At 38.6% G+C, this 17,685-nt stretch overlaps 1 protein-coding gene across 1 annotated transcript in view; it reads left to right on the top strand.

Annotated features, from left to right (window-relative positions):
- Nucleotides 1–15,603, top strand: part of ttbk1a (tau tubulin kinase 1a) — a 33,797-nt gene extending 18,194 nt beyond the window's left edge. The window contains exons 6-14 of the mRNA XM_088005600.1: nt 440–505; nt 1,468–1,560; nt 2,318–2,443; nt 2,528–2,682; nt 3,363–3,576; nt 4,627–4,799; nt 5,446–5,786; nt 7,309–7,490; nt 15,260–15,603. Coding sequence (XP_087861726.1) covers nt 440–505; nt 1,468–1,560; nt 2,318–2,443; nt 2,528–2,682; nt 3,363–3,576; nt 4,627–4,799; nt 5,446–5,786; nt 7,309–7,490; nt 15,260–15,565 — 1,656 coding nt within the window. The 3' untranslated portion in view covers nt 15,566–15,603. The remainder of the gene's footprint in view (nt 1–439; nt 506–1,467; nt 1,561–2,317; nt 2,444–2,527; nt 2,683–3,362; nt 3,577–4,626; nt 4,800–5,445; nt 5,787–7,308; nt 7,491–15,259) is intronic.
- Nucleotides 15,604–17,685: the final 2,082 nt, after the last annotated feature.

Here is a 17,685-nt window from a genome sequence, read left to right on the forward strand (position 1 = left end):
AGGAATTATTACACAGGACATTTTAAACCATTTTACTGCATTTAGAGCAGCTAGCATCTCCACATTCACTCCATGGAGAATTTAAATCCTTAAGGATTAATTGGCTGAATCTCAAAATAAAATATCCTCAAGCTTGTCAGTCTTCAGTTTTCCTTGCTGATGTTTATTGTAACTCAGTCTGTTCTCCCAGTTTGTCTGAAACCAATAAAACCAGAGTGCCATGCAGTTTGCGTTCACTGTCGATGTTCAGAGCTAAAGTGATAAATCTTTCCATTTCAGTTCAACCACAACAAGCACAGAGTATCTCTGAGGAGGTATAGCGTTTGATGAGTTTTGTTTTAAACTTCTGTTTGGCGTATGTTGAAAAAAAAGGAAATGGTGGGTTGGTGAGTTGTGATGTGAACATTTGCTGACTCACTTTGTTTCATTGTGTGTTCAGCCGAGGACTGTGGCAGGTTTCAGAGGAACGGTCCGCTATGCCTCAGTAAACGCCCACAAGAACAAGGTCAGTCCTGCCTGCTTCCTCATCCGACTTTGGAGTTTTAGCATTTGAATTAAAGCGGGAATTGTTATGTAAAACCAACTTTTTTTTAGAGATCTACATCATGTTATAATGTTATTCTCTCGTCAAAACCATACCTCAAGTGTTGCTTTCATGCGCTTTTGAGAAATCCTTTAATCTCCATGGCAACCATTCAGCTGTGAAAAACGCCTGGTTGGACCCAGCCCCGCCTTTGAGACGCAGCTCCTCCTCAGAGCGTCCGCCTCACGGAGCAGCCCTTTCCCACTCAGACCCTTCAGACTAGCCAGCAGCAGTTAGCAAACACCTGGTGGAACTGCACCTCTGCTGAGCTCATTTTACAAGTTACACTAGTAAAAATGTTGTTAACAAGTTAATAGAGGAGCCATGTTGTAATGAATTCCTGAAGGCGCAGTTCCAGAAAGCGCAAGAGTTTTGAAAGAGACAGAAGCCCAATTTAAAGGCGTTAAGTTACGAAGTAAAATTTCTTCTCAGTCATATTTCATATGTACAGCATTTTTATAACAGCTGGAAGTAACACAGTTACTTGACTGTGCTTTAAAACACATAATACTGTCCATTTAACCCTCCCACGGTCTTAAGCGATGGGGTCATTTTTACTCTTCACGCAGTCTGGCACAGTTGCACTGACCCTGTGTGTGCTTGTTTTTTTTTTTTTTGTTTGTTTTTTTGAGCGACTTTGGAAACTGATGGTCTGATGGGACAAACCCCTATCAATTCCCTGCTGTTTGACCATGGCATCATTTGCTGCTCTCCTCCTGAGCTGCTCTCCTAACACCACAGGAGGGTTAAATAAATAATTTGCTGAATGAAGCCAGCATTTCTTTTGACAGTAATCTCAACATGATCTTAAAGTTTTTTTTTACCTATCCCAACAGGAACACATGCAGTTCTTTTCTGAGTAATGCCTCTTGGTGTCTCTTCAGGAAATGGGTCGTCATGACGACCTGTGGTCCCTGTTTTACATGCTGGTGGAGTTCGCTGTTGGACAGCTGCCATGGCGGAAAATCAAAGACAAGGTCAGAGGGTTTTTCATGAACGGGATGACACCTTATCCATTCACACAACAACTTTTAGAAACAATAACGACAAAGGAGTAGTTTGATTTAACGTCTCTTTTTAGCGTCGTCGTATGGCATCACATTCCTACCAAAAACCCTGAGCAACTTATTAAGCAATCACAACAACAGCACATTTATTGACAGAATGAGCGCATGTAATCTTTAAATATTAAATGATTGGTGTTTTGATCAGTTACTCAGTACTTGAGTTGACTTTTTACCAAATACCGTTTTACTCTGACTTGAGTAATTTCTTGTCAGCCACATTTTACTTTTACTTGAGTAAAATTTTTGGGTGCTTTACCCACCTCTACCTGGATAAGACAGGCAGCAGATCAGTGAGCAATAATATCCAACTACAGAAAATAAAACTTAAAACTTGTTACTACATTCCCAAGAATGATCCTTGCAGAACATTATCCTGCTGTCAAATTGTTAATATAAAACCATCAAATCAGAGAAGCATTTGTAATGAACTTTGCCTTTGAACTGATTGATTCAGTTGTGATCTATGAATTTCACCAAAATGTCAAAAATCTAATACATCAGTTTTATTTAAAAAAACCCACAAATTGTTAATTCACAAAGGAGCGAGGAATATTAACAAAACAGCAAATTTGGATGTCCATCATGCAGTTTCGTCATGGACTTAAACGACACACAGATAAACTACATTGTAATTAAGTTTTAGGCTGATGTTTTATTTTCTGTTCAGGAACAAGTCGGTCAGATTAAAGAGCGTTACGACCACCGGATGCTGCTCAAACACATGCCTTCAGAATTCAATATCTTCCTGGATCACGTCCAGGCCTTGGACTATTACACCAAACCAGACTACCAGGTACTGCAGGAGCAGCCATGACTGGACTGTTGGGAGCAAAACCAGCACTGGAACACAGATTCATGTTTATTTATTATCTTCTAGCTGTTGATGTCAGTGTTTGAGAACAGCATGAAGGAACGAATCATAACCGAGAACGAACCCTTCGACTGGGAAAAGGGAGGAAGTGATGCAACGCTGTCAACCAGTGCCTCCACTCAGCCACAGCACAATACCCGACCCACTGCAGCCATTGTGGGGTAAGACAGATCTGTCTGTCTGTCTGAATTCAGACAGATGTCTGAATGTCTCTCTGTCTGTCTGTCTTGCAGGCAACTTAGCTACCTGGTTAGCTAGCTAGCTGGTTAGCTGTCTTTCCAAGAGTACTTTTAATAACACAAATTAAGTCCAGTATATTCCTGCTTATAATTTTTGAATGTGAATCAAATCTTCAAAAATTTTAATCCTTTGATACATTAGATAAATTATCCATCCTCCTAACATTTTAGTTTACTTGCAAAAACATTTTAAAACATGAAATATCTTCTTAAGAAAGCAACTGAGGTTTTCAAAACGGCTCATTTTCCAGACACCACAACATATTAACTTATAACCAAGAAATGTATGGATTTTCTTTTGGGCTGTTTTTGTAAGCAGGAGAAACCCAAACGGAAAGCATAAGAACAAGCAAAGTGGGAATTTTGCACTTTAAATCAAAGGCCGTGTAGATCAGTGCAGAATGAACACTAGAGGCGATGTCCAGAGAAATGCAAAAGTTAATGTCAGGAAATAAGAAACATCTGGGATCCTTTATAAAACTGCTGGAAGTTTCAGTTTAAGCTGAATATTTTGCAGAATGAATTTTCTTTGTAAAAGCAGCATTTCTTTTAGTTTCTTAGATATTTTTTGTGATGTATCCTGGGTCTGTTTCTTGCTCCAGAGCCATTGTGACGCCGGTTCCTGGAGATCCGCAGAGAGAAAACACAGAGGACGGTCTGCGGGATGAACATTTCAGCGATCAGGAGAACGCGCCTCCTCCGCCACCGAGCCGGCCTCCGGCAGAGACGGCCACGCAGCAGAACGTCGGGGAGCCGGGAGAGGCCTGGGAGGACACAGACTTCAACCGCAACAGACTCAGGATCAGCCTTAACAAGGTCTGAATCTACAGCCTGGTTTTAGTTCAACACTTTTTATTTATCAAAAAAGACTATCACAAAACAGAGCCAGTGTAATTATGGCAGAAGCTGAAGTGTGAAGCGCTTATAGAGAGAAAAATAATGATATCAAATAAATAAATGAATTAAATAAGAAGATGCTAGATATTAGTATTTCCAGTAAAATGCAAGTTCTCCTCTAAATCTGCAGTATGGAACTTTTCCAAAATAAAAAAAAAATATTTGTTGAAACTGTAACATTTTATTTGAAGCAGTGTGCATAAGACTGGCATAACACTGTGATGAATATTAAGGCGTCTTCATGAATGTAATGAGTGTTGTCGTGAAGTGTCATTCGGTAAATAATGACACCCTTAATGCAAACATGTAGTGCCTTAAATTAAAGTGTCATTATTTACCAAATGACACTTCATGACACAATCATCAGACTCTTTCATATTTATGAATATCAAGCTCCTCTGCTTTCTCCCCATCAGCAGAGCCTGTTGTGATTGCTAAGGCTAATTAGCATGGTCACATATGATGGTGGATAAAAGGTTTTCCTTTAACAATGAGTTGCTTCTCCACCATTGGCATATTTATGAGCAAGTATATGACTGACAGCACTAATACCCTCCTCCTGGCTCTGATTAGTTGGTTTTGGCTGGGAGGGGTGGATTTCTTCAGACATTAGCAGCACAAGGAGGAAGTGGAAGAGATTGATCTTTTCACTGGTTATCTGTCTCATATTAAACTGTCACATTATGGTGCCAATCTTAACAAATTTGTGATTTTTTTTTTCTTTTAAATAAAAGTTTCGTATTGCATCTTCACTGAACAGGTAGTCCACCAGAGGTCGCCAAAGGGCCTTAAAGCTTTTAGTTTTTATATTAATTTTGCACTTATACTTTCCATTAGAACATTTTCAAATATTTCTATGTACCGTTGAGTTACTGACATTTATCACAAATAAAGTTTTTCAGAATAATTGAGCTGTTTGTCATTGGTTTGTTGCTGCTTGTTTTTGATTGGCTTCATGTTGTTTCTCAGGGAGCTGAGGAAGATGAGGCAGGGCGAGGGGCCTGTCCGGTGTCGCCAGTTCGAGGAGGAGGCCCGGAGTCACCGACAGGTCAGGGTCGGTCTTTACGGTACCGTCGGGTCAACAGTCCAGAATCTGATCGCCTGTCTGCTGCTGAAGGCCGAGTCGATGGCTATGGACAGAGGTAATTAGATTGCAGCTGCTTTTCCATTACAAATGTGTACAAAACTTTGTCAATGCTCTGCTAATGTCAAAACAACACAAATTTTCAATTTCCATTACAGAAGAAACGCAATTAAAAGCACACATGAATAAGTTTGTCAGTAAAAACCATCATCCTACCACTACATCCTGTCTTCCTCATTGTGGTTTGCGCCAGTGGCAGCATCTGGTTATTTGTGGAAATTCAATGCAAATATTGAAGAAAAAATTTAAAAACTTATTACTATACCATAGGTAAAATATCTTCTTATAAGTGAAATAATCTGCCAGTGAGACCAGTACTTTTTTAAATCAATAGTAAGGAATTATTAACGTTAAAAAAGCTCCTATATCTTGCTGAAAAGTTACTTGTAAGTTATTTTTTTCTTATTTCAATTGTACAAAGATATTTCAACTAGAAACAAGGCCAAAAACAGTTTTTGTGCGAAAAACAGGCACACCTGTAAAAATGTTAAGGTGAACACATATTTTAATGGATTTTTAACTTTGATTGGACAGTGCAGTTGTTTGAGGTGAAAGTTAAGATTTTGTGTTTTTGCAGTTTATCTAAATAAAGTAATTAAACCGTAAACACATCAGAGTCACATGACGATTTGTGTTTCCTCCAGGTCTAGGATGGACATGCTGGGCTCTCCTTCTCGTCACGTTTACTCCTCCCAGCCGGCTCAGATGCTCTCAGTTGACCCCGGTTGCCGTGGTGACCGTCAGGCCAGTGGGCGCCAGGAGGTGTCGGTGGCTTCTGTTGACCAGGAGGCGCACAGCAACGCTTTCATCCGGTCCGTCCCGCTGGCCGAGGAGGAGGACTTTGACAGCAAAGAGTGGGTGATCATCGACAAAGAGGCGGAGCTGCGGGACTTCCACCCCACCACGTCAGGAACCACCGACGAGGAGCCAGAGGAGCTCCGCCCGCTGGAGGAGCAGGAGGAGAGGAGGAGGCTCAGGGCTGGAGGTAATGTTGCCAAATTAGTCCCCTTTTGCAAAGTCAGTAAAAAAAAGAAGGGGTTGTATCAGGGCGGGGCAATAAATCGATTTTATTGATTAATCAACTTTTCGGTTCCAAAAAAAATCACCTGCTTGAGGGCAAAAGACTTCTCACCATTGATAAGTACAATCGTCTTTTTGCCCTCCAAAATTGTGCACATGCGCGAAATTTCTGCATGTAGACAATAACATGCCACGTGTTTGTAGTTCAGAGTGACATCAGCACGCCCAGGGCCGCCATCTTGTTCGATGAGCATATTTTGCAACTTCTATTTATTTGGATGTTAAATTCATGTCAACTCTACAATGGCGTATTCGGTCCAGGCTGGGATTTGTTTTTGTTTCGTCAATTACGAGAATAAAGTCATTAGGAGGATGAAGTTATAATTTGAACTTGAGAAATTCTGCTTCTTATCAAGTCCTACTTTGGTATTGCTTTTACAGATAAAGGAATTGGCAGATTACGTCACTTATAACAAGACATTTCTCCCATGTTATAAGTCAGTGGATCCCAAACTTTTTCTTCTGCGCCCCCCCAGTGGTTTCCAAACATTTTCTGCGCCCCCCCTATGGATTACAAATGGCTGTCTGGTTGAAACGACGCGTGTGAGATGGGGGGGGGGCATCGACATGTTTGGGGGCAAAATGAATGTACGTAGCTGAAAATAGACACCAACATCGGTAGCCTACAAGGTACTTAAGGTTCATGATATTAGCTAGTCATCTTTTAGCTAACATTACCTGAATCCAACAGCTTTACTCAACTCAGTCGGTTAGTTTGGAGGGAAAAACTGTGAAAAGTTCTTTGCGTTTTGCTGGTTTGCTGCCGTGATTCTAACACAAACCTACGTAGCTCCGCCCAGCAGAAGCAGGTCTCCTTCACAGGTGTAAACCCAGCGCAAGCTACGTAGCGCTCATGTTGCGTTTAAAGGCGGCTCGGAAAAAAAGGTTTACAACATGTTAACAAAGGATTAAACAGTTTTAACTGCTGATAAAAGTGACAGAGGACACAAATATAGGAAGTGTGGAAGCCTCTACTGTATCAAATTGACATAGGAATAACAGAGAGTTGGCCATTCTAAGGTAAAAACCCAGCACATACAGTGTTCATGTTTTGTTTTTTTGTCATCCAGACGGCTTCCCGCGCCCCCCCTGCAATGACATGGCGCCCCCCAGTTTGGGAACCTCTGTTATAAGTGAAAAAATTGGCCAATTGAGCTAGTACTCTTTGATCAATATTAAGGAGTTATTAACTTAAAATAAGTTCCTATCTTTAGATGAAAAGTTATTTTCAAGTGTCTTATTTCAGGTGTGCTAAGCTGTTTGCACTAGAAATTAGACCAAAATTACTTGGTAAAATTTCCTGTTTTTGCAGTGTAAAGGCTTCAGACCCCTGAGGTAGGGGAGAGGTTGAGCTGGAAGTGGTGCTGATAGATTAGATCACCCTGAAAAATGAAAACAAAACGCTTCAACATGTGGTTTTCCTGCAGGAGGCGAGTTGGTGGTCCGTCCCAAAACTCACACCCGTGACAGCAGCCGCGGGATGCTCACGCTAACGGAAGAGGAGGCGTCGAGAAGAAGCGGCGGGAGCCCGGCTCAGTCACCGTGCCACTCGCTGCCGTCGGGACGCCCTCGCAGAAGAGAGTCGGAGCCCACTGGACCTCAGAGACCGGTAAGAGACCCAGTCATCCAATCAGAGGAGAGAGTCTGGCGGCATGCGCTGGGGTTGGACAGATGAGCAGAGCGATTGGCTGCAGCCCATGTTACCGCTGCAGCTGTCGTAGTGAGGCGCTGCAGCGACCGTGGCTCATTTTTCCACTTCCAACATGCAGTTTAAAGGATAAATCCAGCATGACACTACATTTAGCTAATTCCCACGTTTTGTCCTTTAGTCCTTTGGTTCATAATCCAATTGAAGGCAAAAATATTTTATCAGTCAGTCAAGTTTATTTGTATAGCACATTTCAGCAACAAGGCAGTTCCTCATAAAAACACAAAAATACAAAGTCATAGAATACAGCCAGCAGGTAAGAAAACATTTTTACATTTTGTCAAGTGCCATTATCACACATCACATATGTTGGTCAATGTTTAATTTATTGTGTTTCAAAAGCAACTCTAAACAGGTTGAGTTTTAACTTAGTGTTTCAGCTGTTCTGCAGTTTTCTGGAAGTTTGTTCCATATTTGTGGTGCATAAAAGCTGAATGCTGCTTTACAAATCAAATGTTAAATAAAAGAAATAAGATTCAACATTAAGATATCACAATAATTAAACATTATTGGAGGGTGAATAAGTGATACATTAAACTTTTCATCTAATTTTTGCATCATTTGGTAAAATTTATATTACAAATATTTACTCTTGGCACCTTGAGGTACATCCAGCCAATTCACATTCATGTTTTAGCAGACTAATTATCAGGAGATTTGCTGTGTCATTTTATCTTCTGCATTGTGAATCATTTATATTTTACTTTACTTGCATTTTATTTATTATTTTACCATGCAGCAGAACATTTTCTATTAAGTGTTTACCTAAATAAAATTACATATGAAATAGCTAATGCTTTGGGAAATCAAGAAACAGCAAATTAAGTTTACAGACTAATTAAAACTAACTAACTCTGTGATCAGAATTACAGTTTTTTGGCAGAAATACATTTCCAAATAAAAAAACTTCCCTTGCTGAAAGTGCATTACAGACAACCCACTTTCTTTTAGGATATAAAGCAAAACATCTGGATTCAAGCTGGAATTGTCCTTTAAAACTCCCATGAGAAGCTAACGTACTCCTGCTGGAGTGTGTTTGCAGCTTTAGGCAGCTCTGTTCAGCACCTGAACACACCGCACACACACGTGGAGCGTCCACCAGACTGTCCGTTACAGTTTGCAGACTAGCTAGCACAGTGATCATTTCTTTGTCGACTTGTAAACAGAATGAGACGATTTTTTTACTCAAAATAAAAAAAAATTACCATCAGTGAATCCACTGTGGACTACAAAGTTGCTTTAACAATAACACTCTTCAGTGTGGATTCTGTTATTGTGTGAAAAGACCTTCACGTTAGCTGAGGATGCGTAAAATAAATTCAGAGGAAACACAAAGATATTGGAAGCCATTTTGAAGGAAACCTGTGATTTATTTAAGTTAAAGAGAGACTTTTAGCAGGTAACAGGAAGGCTAAATATGTTGCAGTTAACTTCTGAATATCTTGAATGTACTGCATTTGGAAATGTTAGCAGCCTTTTTCTTTAAATCATGGTTAAAGTAAAGGTCTGCATTCCCTTACGAGCTGCTAATATCAGTTTAAAATGTGAACTCTGATGATTTTGTTTTTTTTAAATAGTAAAACCCTGTTTTTCCACAACAGCTCTCTACTTTTATAATAAATAATGAGCATAGTTCTTACATCTTTTTAAACTAAAGTTCTTAAAAACAAAAAATGGTATCTTTACATTAAACAAAAAGAAGAGATGATCTGCAAAACTCCAGTTGGTGCACCCTTCTTTTAAGCAACAGCAGGTAATTATTGGAGATTTCAGAAAGTTACTATATTTCCAAAGAGTTTTATGGTTATTATTTTTGCTCGCTTATTATCTTCTAATCACAAATCTTTCAAATGAAGCTTTTAGTTTTGGACAGGCATATTTATAAATTAGTAAAAGTTGGTGTTGTTCATTGCTAGCCTTAAGTCAGGGAAAAGCTGAAAACCAACAGGATTTGTTTCCATTTATTATTCTTGATTCACAATTTGTTCTTAATTTTTGAGAAACACTGTCTCTGAAAAACTGGATTTTATTATAATTGGTGACCAGCTTCTTGAATGTTTCCGCTGGTATTCTGACATATATGCTTGGTAATGAGCTGCGAATCTCTGAAGTTGAATCACCCAGATCTCTAGCTCCCTCCACAGATTCTCTATCAGGTTCAAGTCAGAAGGAAAATGCAAAAAATGTTAAATCAAAGTTTATTTAGGCCCAAATCTGCAAGGGGTGTGAATAATTTCTGCTGTATTTCTACGTTGGAGTATTTTAACAGTTGGAAGAGCATTTCTTTAGCGTTTTGCTCTCAGTTTGGACGTTGCTACCCCAAGAATGCGCCTTCATGTTGGTATAAAATGTCTCTCAAAATGTCTCTCTCATGATAAAACTCAGATGCAAGGAAAGGCAGGATGTTGTGAACTAGTGTTAATCCACTCAGTAGAATTATTTGTGCATTTTCTGTTTGCATAATGAGCATAAATGCTAACCTGATTGGTGCGGCTGGTTCATGTCTAAGAGTCTTGTGATTCACGTCTTGGACTCGGTGATGAAGCTTGTGGATGCTGGCGATGCTCTGCTGTGTTTTCTGAAATTATTCACACATGATGTTGGAACACTGTAAAACATTTGAAGGTGGTTTAACTGAAATCAAAAGTCCACCTGCTGCCTGGATAATGTAATTTAAGTCACAAGAAAATTTTATTGGTTTTAACTCAGAAATTAAAGTTCATAAAGTTGATTTAACAAGAGACAAGTTGTTTAAACGTTGTTTTTTAATTTCATTGATCTTGAATTGAGTTTTAACTTAAAGCTGCAATTTAATCCAAATATTTATTTCACAATATGTAGGACAAAAAAAACTTCCTCTTCTAGTTAAAACAGTCACATTTCTATACTACTTTACTCATAATATCAAGTTAAAATTACTATTTATTTTACTTTTGAATAACTTAATTTCCTGTTTGAACAAAATTTCTGATCTGACAATGAATTTTGTTAAACAACACAATTAATTCTGCTCAGAAACATTTAGTGTGAAAAGGACATAAAAATTAACATTTGCCTTAAAACACAGAAGTTAGATCGATGCCACGCACTTCCATTTCACTCACGGTGCAACACAGGATACAAAACATGCCCCTGAGCATTCTGGGAAATTAAAATTAAATCCTGCCCTAAAACATCTACTTTATTCAACTCATGGAGGTTAACACAACTTATTGTTGTAAATTTATCTTTTAAAAACTCACAAATTTAGGTTCACAATCTAAAAGTCACTAAATTTATTTGGCTTGAAGAGTAGAAGACAGTAGACACAACTAAATGTGGCTCAAATGTTTTACAGTGTAGTTCTGTCAGTGAAAGCATGGAAACATACTGTGACATGAAACCTGCTCCGTATCGTACATTTAACGTCATTCTGGATGAAAACACTATCTGACTGAGTGGGAGGAAGTAAGTGTGTGTCTGTGTGATCTGAGTGGCTTATTGTGTTAAATGTAACCATTGTTTTTTTTTAGCTGGAGTGTTTTATTGGTTGTAGGGATGAATGTGAAATCATAATTATAATTGCGGTTTTAATTATTCTGTAATGATGAAATTGTTCCTCTCACAGTGATGCAACATATCGTTACATGAAACCTTCAATTAAAACAAAGATTTGTACCTAGAACAGATCACAATTAATGCATACACAAAGTTTAGGGATTTTATTTAATTTATTTTTTAAATGGAGATTTATTAAATAAAAAGAGAGCAGGTTGTTAGGCAGACTGTTTTGAATGTTTCAAATAAAGACATGTTGGTTTGGTTGGATCTTCATGATGAACTGAACGAAACATTCATTTTAAATTGAAAAATATTTTTATTTTTCCCAAAATTAAATTAAATGTCAGCGTAACTTATGTTAGCCAAGTATCCTCAAAGAGTCACTGTGGATCTCTGGTAGCAGTCAGTCCTGCAACCAATCTGTAGAGGCCTCTGACTGAAGACTGTTGATGTTTAACTGCAATGATTTGCTAAAAGCTCAATTTCTGAACACCAGAGACAATATTCCATGGATATGTGTCCTGGATGCCACCATCAGTTGTTATCAAGCACTGCTAATCCATCTCAGTTGCTTTTGCCACTTCTCCTTAAATCTCTGACTGGCCGTTTGTTTAGAAAACCAGGTAGAGACGTTAGAATCGGGGAAATGATGTCGCCCATTATGATTTAAAACGTCCTCCTCTCTGCTCTGCATCCATGACGCCTTTGTTTCAAATCCTCCGGGATCAGAGGTCATAGTTCAGATATTATTTGGGCTCTTTAGATGCTTGCAGATGTAATATATCACCTTGTTTTCACAATTACCCATCATAACAACAAAGGTAAAAAATTAACACCACAAATCCTTCCAGCTGCACAGCATCCAAAACCAGAGGGAATAATTGTCAACGCTTCAACCACAAAATGGTGACCAAAGTCTACAAAAAGAATAAATTTGCACATTTTGCACTAAAAAATGTTAAAAAGCAAAGAACCATTGTTTACAGTTTGAGCAGACTCTTGCTGTGTTTAGTCTAAAAAAAGCACATCCCAGTGAATTATTTTAACTTCCTTAAATGTTGCTAATTGAGTTAATAAACAGAACATAAGACATGAGCTCATTTTATGAATCGGTTTTAATAATTAGTTCGTGGAATGCTGCTGCCAGTGGATTGTACAAATAAATGTTTAACTGTTACCAGAGTCTCATTATTGTTTTAATTGGATGTGAAAAAATTAGCATATGTAGATTTTTTTGTTGTCGTTGTTAGGAGTTCCAGACCGAGGCACTAAAATTACAATTTAATATAAATTAACTGCTTTCTTTGGTTATAATGGGCCAAAATTTGAATATTTATTTACCCAAACGAAAACAAATGGATCTGTTTAGCATGTGGAAAATATGCAGTAGATTTGTTTGTTGTTTGTTACAGCAGGTTAGTGCACAGGCTAATTTTCCTAGCCACTCAATTACCCTGTTTAGCTTAGCGTAGCTTAACTGTATTTTAGTGCCAATATGCTAACTCGATTCATTTTATCAACATAAAGTGAAAATTAATGGACCATTATAGTATACAAATTGGAAACTGCTGTTTAATCACCCCCTTTTTCTCCAATATGTTGTGCAATAGTCTGAGGTTGCTTTTTCTTTTTATCAACCTGCCATTGAGACTAGAGATGCAAATACATGCAAATAATTGCATGTATTATGCAATTAATATGTAATGTCAAATAGTGTGTGATCAGGCGCCTCTTGGCTGCTTCTCTTTGCCTGGCCTCTCAGTTTATGTCAGGGATGTCCAAAGGGTGGAACGAGGACCATTTGTGGCCCCTAAACCTATTTTAGGTGGCCTCTGACTGCAATTCAAGAATAACACAAATTTAGCCCCCCAGCACAGGTGTTTCATTTAGGTGGGAGCTTTTAATTGGTATCCATTTTGTAAGTATCCATCTTTAAATATACAGACATAGATTGATCAAAATCTTGCTTTGTTTTTCCCCAAACTGACTCAATTTTTGCAATTTTTGTCAATAAACACTTGACAAATATTTTCTTTAATTGGGCAAATCTGAAAAACCCTTTAAGTTTGGGCTCTACAACAGTTTACACATCTCTGTCCAACAAAAAAATCTGACTACTTGATTTGTTTAATTAAACATTTACATTATCAAGTGAGTAAAAATAAATTACAGCATAAGTTCATTATAGATATGACATTTTTTGCCTCTAAAGTCCTTTTGACTTGACAGATTTGGCCCCAAAAGTTTGTACACCCCAGCTTTAAGTGGACGGCCATGGCTTGGTGGGTTTGTGAGGAAGTTTCATATTCCTTTTACTCTGTGTAGCATTTAAGATATTCCTTTACAACCTAAACCAGCCCTGACTCGCCTGCCTGCTGCGTTCCTCCGGCTTCATTATCGTTTTCTAGAAACAAACTCAGATCAGCTGGATGCAAACTGGGTTTAAACACCAGAGAAAAATGGATTTTAATGTTTATAGTCATATTCTATAAATTGAAAAGTTAATTAATTAAAATAATTCGGTTCACTGAGTGAAACATCACGTAGATTATTACAGATGGTTTTCAAGCCTTTATTTCTGTTAATTTTGTGCTTGCAACTCATGAAAACATATTTAAGATTAAAATATATTAGATTAATAAAAATATTTTTAATACAATTATATGAAAGTATGTCTAATATTGTCTTAAATTTTACATTTTATTTTCAGACTTATTCTGAATAAAAAAATACTTTATCTGAGTACATATTCTAATAATTTATTGAATATTCCTCTTTTTCTTTCTGCATTTTTCTGAATTTGATATTCGTGTGACGCTCTATTTGGAGAGTTTGTATCGGAGGAAAGAGGAATGCGTGTCACCAGTTACTCTTTGACCTTTACCTGGATTTCACATTGTGTTTCCATTTTATTTTCCTTCTGCAGGATTTTCCTCATGGGTGTGGTGATTTCTTGTTTCTTTATCCATTTTAATCATTTAATTTCACTTGTAAATTTATGTCACCATTTGACTCCATTCATCATGGGCTTTTTTAGTTAATTATTGACACATCTGGTCCTCCATACTCGGTGGCTGCTGTTTGAAGGCTGGATGTTTCATGCCAGTGTGAAAATGAAAATGTGTGCACAGATCCGTTAGCAAGCTCTGCTTCATTTTTTTCTTTTTTCGTTTTGTTTTTTGTTTGGCCAACTGTCACACTAGATCATAACCAAGCTCGTCTGCCACCAACCATCGAGGACCACAGTTTATTTTTTATTTTTTCTTTGTTCCTCCTCTCCAATTCTTTACCCCCTTCTACATAACTACTGATGCCTTTGCCCCCAACTTATCGCTTTAAAAGTACACAGTATGTCAAGTTTGACTCACCTGAGGAGACAAAGAAAAGAGCGAGGGGGCCATTGGGATCAACACAAGAAGAAATAAAGTGATGTTTCGGGGTAAGCACAGTTTAGGACTAGTCCTGTACCTCTGTTTTCTCACTCCGTTTCTGTTCTTCCTTTTTCTTCTGTTCAGACATGTTTTTTTTTTTAGTTTTATTTCCCCCTCTTCCCTTCGTTGTGTGTCTGTTTTGTGTGCTTGATGACTCCATCTCTCTTTTAAGTTCCCTGATTTGTTTGCATCTTCAGTGGTAACTTTTCCTTCAGAACGAAAAAGCCGAAACCTGTCGAGGCTCAGGCTGCCGTAGATTAGTGAGACAGTGTGTGCAATGCTTGTGCTGGTGACTTTTTGTTCCTTTAGCGTGCTTCTTTGTGGGAGAAATGTTTTCCTGAACTTTTTTTTTTCAGATGCTAGTCTGACTAATCACAGCTAAAACACTTAAACGCCCCCTGTTAGGAGTTTTCTTTAGCTTCTAACTAGTAGTTATGAAAAGTAGCCTTAGATAGAGCCAGAGTTACACCAACATCCCCTCAGCTTCTCTCCCCAGGCTCCTCCCCACATGACCTTTGACCAATCAGCTGCAGGCTTTAGATATGTGAAAGCATCCACCTGCTCTCTCATGTCTAATGTCTCTCAGGGAGGGGGAGGAGACAGAAACAACCTGTTTAATAAATGTTTTTAATATGAAAAGAGTCAATTTCCACTCTTTAACCTCCTCTTCCTCCCTCTGTCTGATTGGTCTGTTTGCAGTTGGAGGAGGACAGACACCAAGCGCGGCCCAATCAGCTGAGGAGGCTGGCCTCCTACGTCTTCTCCTCCTCCACCCTGGAGACGGAGCAGTACCCCCACGCCGGTGGCAGCTTCATCCAGAGGAGCCGCTCAGCCGAGAGCAGCCCCGCTCACGCCACGTCCGCCACCGCCTCGGCCCGGCGCCGGCACGCCGGCACTCTGCCGATGCCTGGCAGCCCGCGGAGCCGGCACTCGGTTCTGAACGTGTCGAGGTCGCAGCTGCAACAGATGCTAGCCAGGCTCATGAACAAGAACAACAATAGCTGAGAGGACTGAGAAAAGGACTCAAAACACACACACACACACACACACACACATATATATATATATATATAAATACATGTAACAAACACAGATGTGTACAGCCATAGGTTCAGAGACGAACAGAGCACACAAACACAGAGATGCAGGAGTGGTCAGAGAAGATTTTGGGCCTGGGCTGAACTTTGCCACTTTTAGGTGCTTCATCATTTAAAGTGACTTCTCATGCAAATACGTTTGTAAGGGAAGCAGAAAGAAAATGTAAAAGAAAAAAAAACTCCCAAAATACACTAATTTACAAGAGAATGGTCCAAAATAATAGTGTTTTTGTGTTTAGTTGTCTTTAATCTCACCACCACACTAATTAATGTTCTGAACCAGAATGAGATTCTGATTATTAAAATACTACATCAAACTACTTAATTTCAAACAGAAAACAAATGATACCACCGCTACATTTTTGAGATGTACTGATCATCAACAGATGTTTGTTTATTTTTGATTCGCAGACTCATGTAGAATGACCTCCAACTAAATTTAGCAGCAGTTTTTAGTGCTAATTGAGTAGAATATCATACATATTTGCTTTTCTCCTCATTATAGACTAACATAAGTATAACCAGCAGCTGATATTAGCTGGTTTGTCCTTCAGATTTTACATCCTGACTGCATTTCCCAGCCTGAAATCAACCCAAACAACTGAATTTGTTTTTCTTTTAAGCAAGAAAAACATCTTACGCTGCGCTCCACACAGCCTTGGAAAACTCTACTTTGGCACTTTCTCTGGCATTAAAGGGAAGATAAGGTTTTATAAAGGAGTGACAGGAAATGTTAGCAGGTTTAAGACTGTAACTTTCTAAAACCTTGATGTATTTTCGTACCACTGACCAGCCCATGCCAAGAGTAGGGAATGTATGAAAAATGTAGAGCATTTGGCTAGCAAGAAAAATTAGTTTTTTGGTTTTTTGCGTAGATACCACCTGGCCAGCTCTGGTAACATCTTACACAGATATGAATGTGCACATAAACCAACAAAATCGCAGCACACTGGAAGGTCATACAAGCCATATCACCAACACGCAGCGGTACAGCTGTGTTAATAAACACACAGATTCATACATCTACACAGACGTAGCTCTAGAAACTGTTTTTTTTCTATTCAAGAAGAAAAAGAAGGAGGAATATTGAGAATATTTTTCATGCAATAAACTCCAGAAGCCACTCAGCATCGCCCAAGTTGCGCTCGCCACCGACCTGGCAGGCTGGTGGAAACAATGTGAAACTCAAGACTTCCCGTTTTGTGAAGAAGAGGAGTTTGAAACCGAGTGGAGCTGCTAAGAGACTGTTAAGCTTTACAGTTTTTTGTGCATTTTTTTATTTTTTTTATTTTTTATTCCGTCATAATTTTTTGCCTAAAACAGAGGAGCGATCGTAGAGGTATGCAGGTCGTCCCAGCGATCAGGCTTTTGCACGAAGACTTTTGGAGTCTCGACATCCCGCTCACAGAGCAATACGCTGCTGCTGCTGCTGCTTCACATCATGTCTTTACCTGCACAAAACCCAGTGATCCAAGTGTCTCGTCCTGATTCCTGCCTCATTAAATGTTGTGTGTGAAAGCAGTGAACTGTTTGGAAAACGTCTGTCTGAAGGTGTAGGAGGTGATTTACAGTAATCTTAGACAGAAACTGAAAGTAAAGCAGAACAGAAATGTCAAATAAAGCAACTAAACAAAATCTTGGCATTCTTTAAACAACTAATTATTACACACTGGCATTAAATGCAGTTTAAAAACGTACTAAAGAAATAATATATGTTCTAAATAAAAGCATCTCCTAACTTCAGTAACTCCACAACAAGAATAAATATAAAGTCCAAACCAATGAATAGTCTGAAACCAGGATGTCAAACTCATTGTCATTTTGGCCATTTCAAAACTCTGAATGTTCTTAAACCAATTAAACTGTTAAAAATCTGCTGTTCCTCCAGGGTTTTGTGATTAAGTGTTTTTTTGCAATCAAAATCACAAATTCTGTAGTGATTATTTGGAAATATTTGCGCTAACATCTGATGTTAAACTTTATTTTTTATTACTCGCCGTATCTGTATAGTTACGGACTGTAACTTCA

The sequence above is a fragment of the Poecilia mexicana genome, unplaced genomic scaffold (assembly GCF_051168715.1).
Source record: "Poecilia mexicana isolate PSO_F unplaced genomic scaffold, ASM5116871v1 scaffold_1, whole genome shotgun sequence".
NCBI lineage: Eukaryota > Metazoa > Chordata > Actinopteri > Cyprinodontiformes > Poeciliidae > Poecilia > Poecilia mexicana.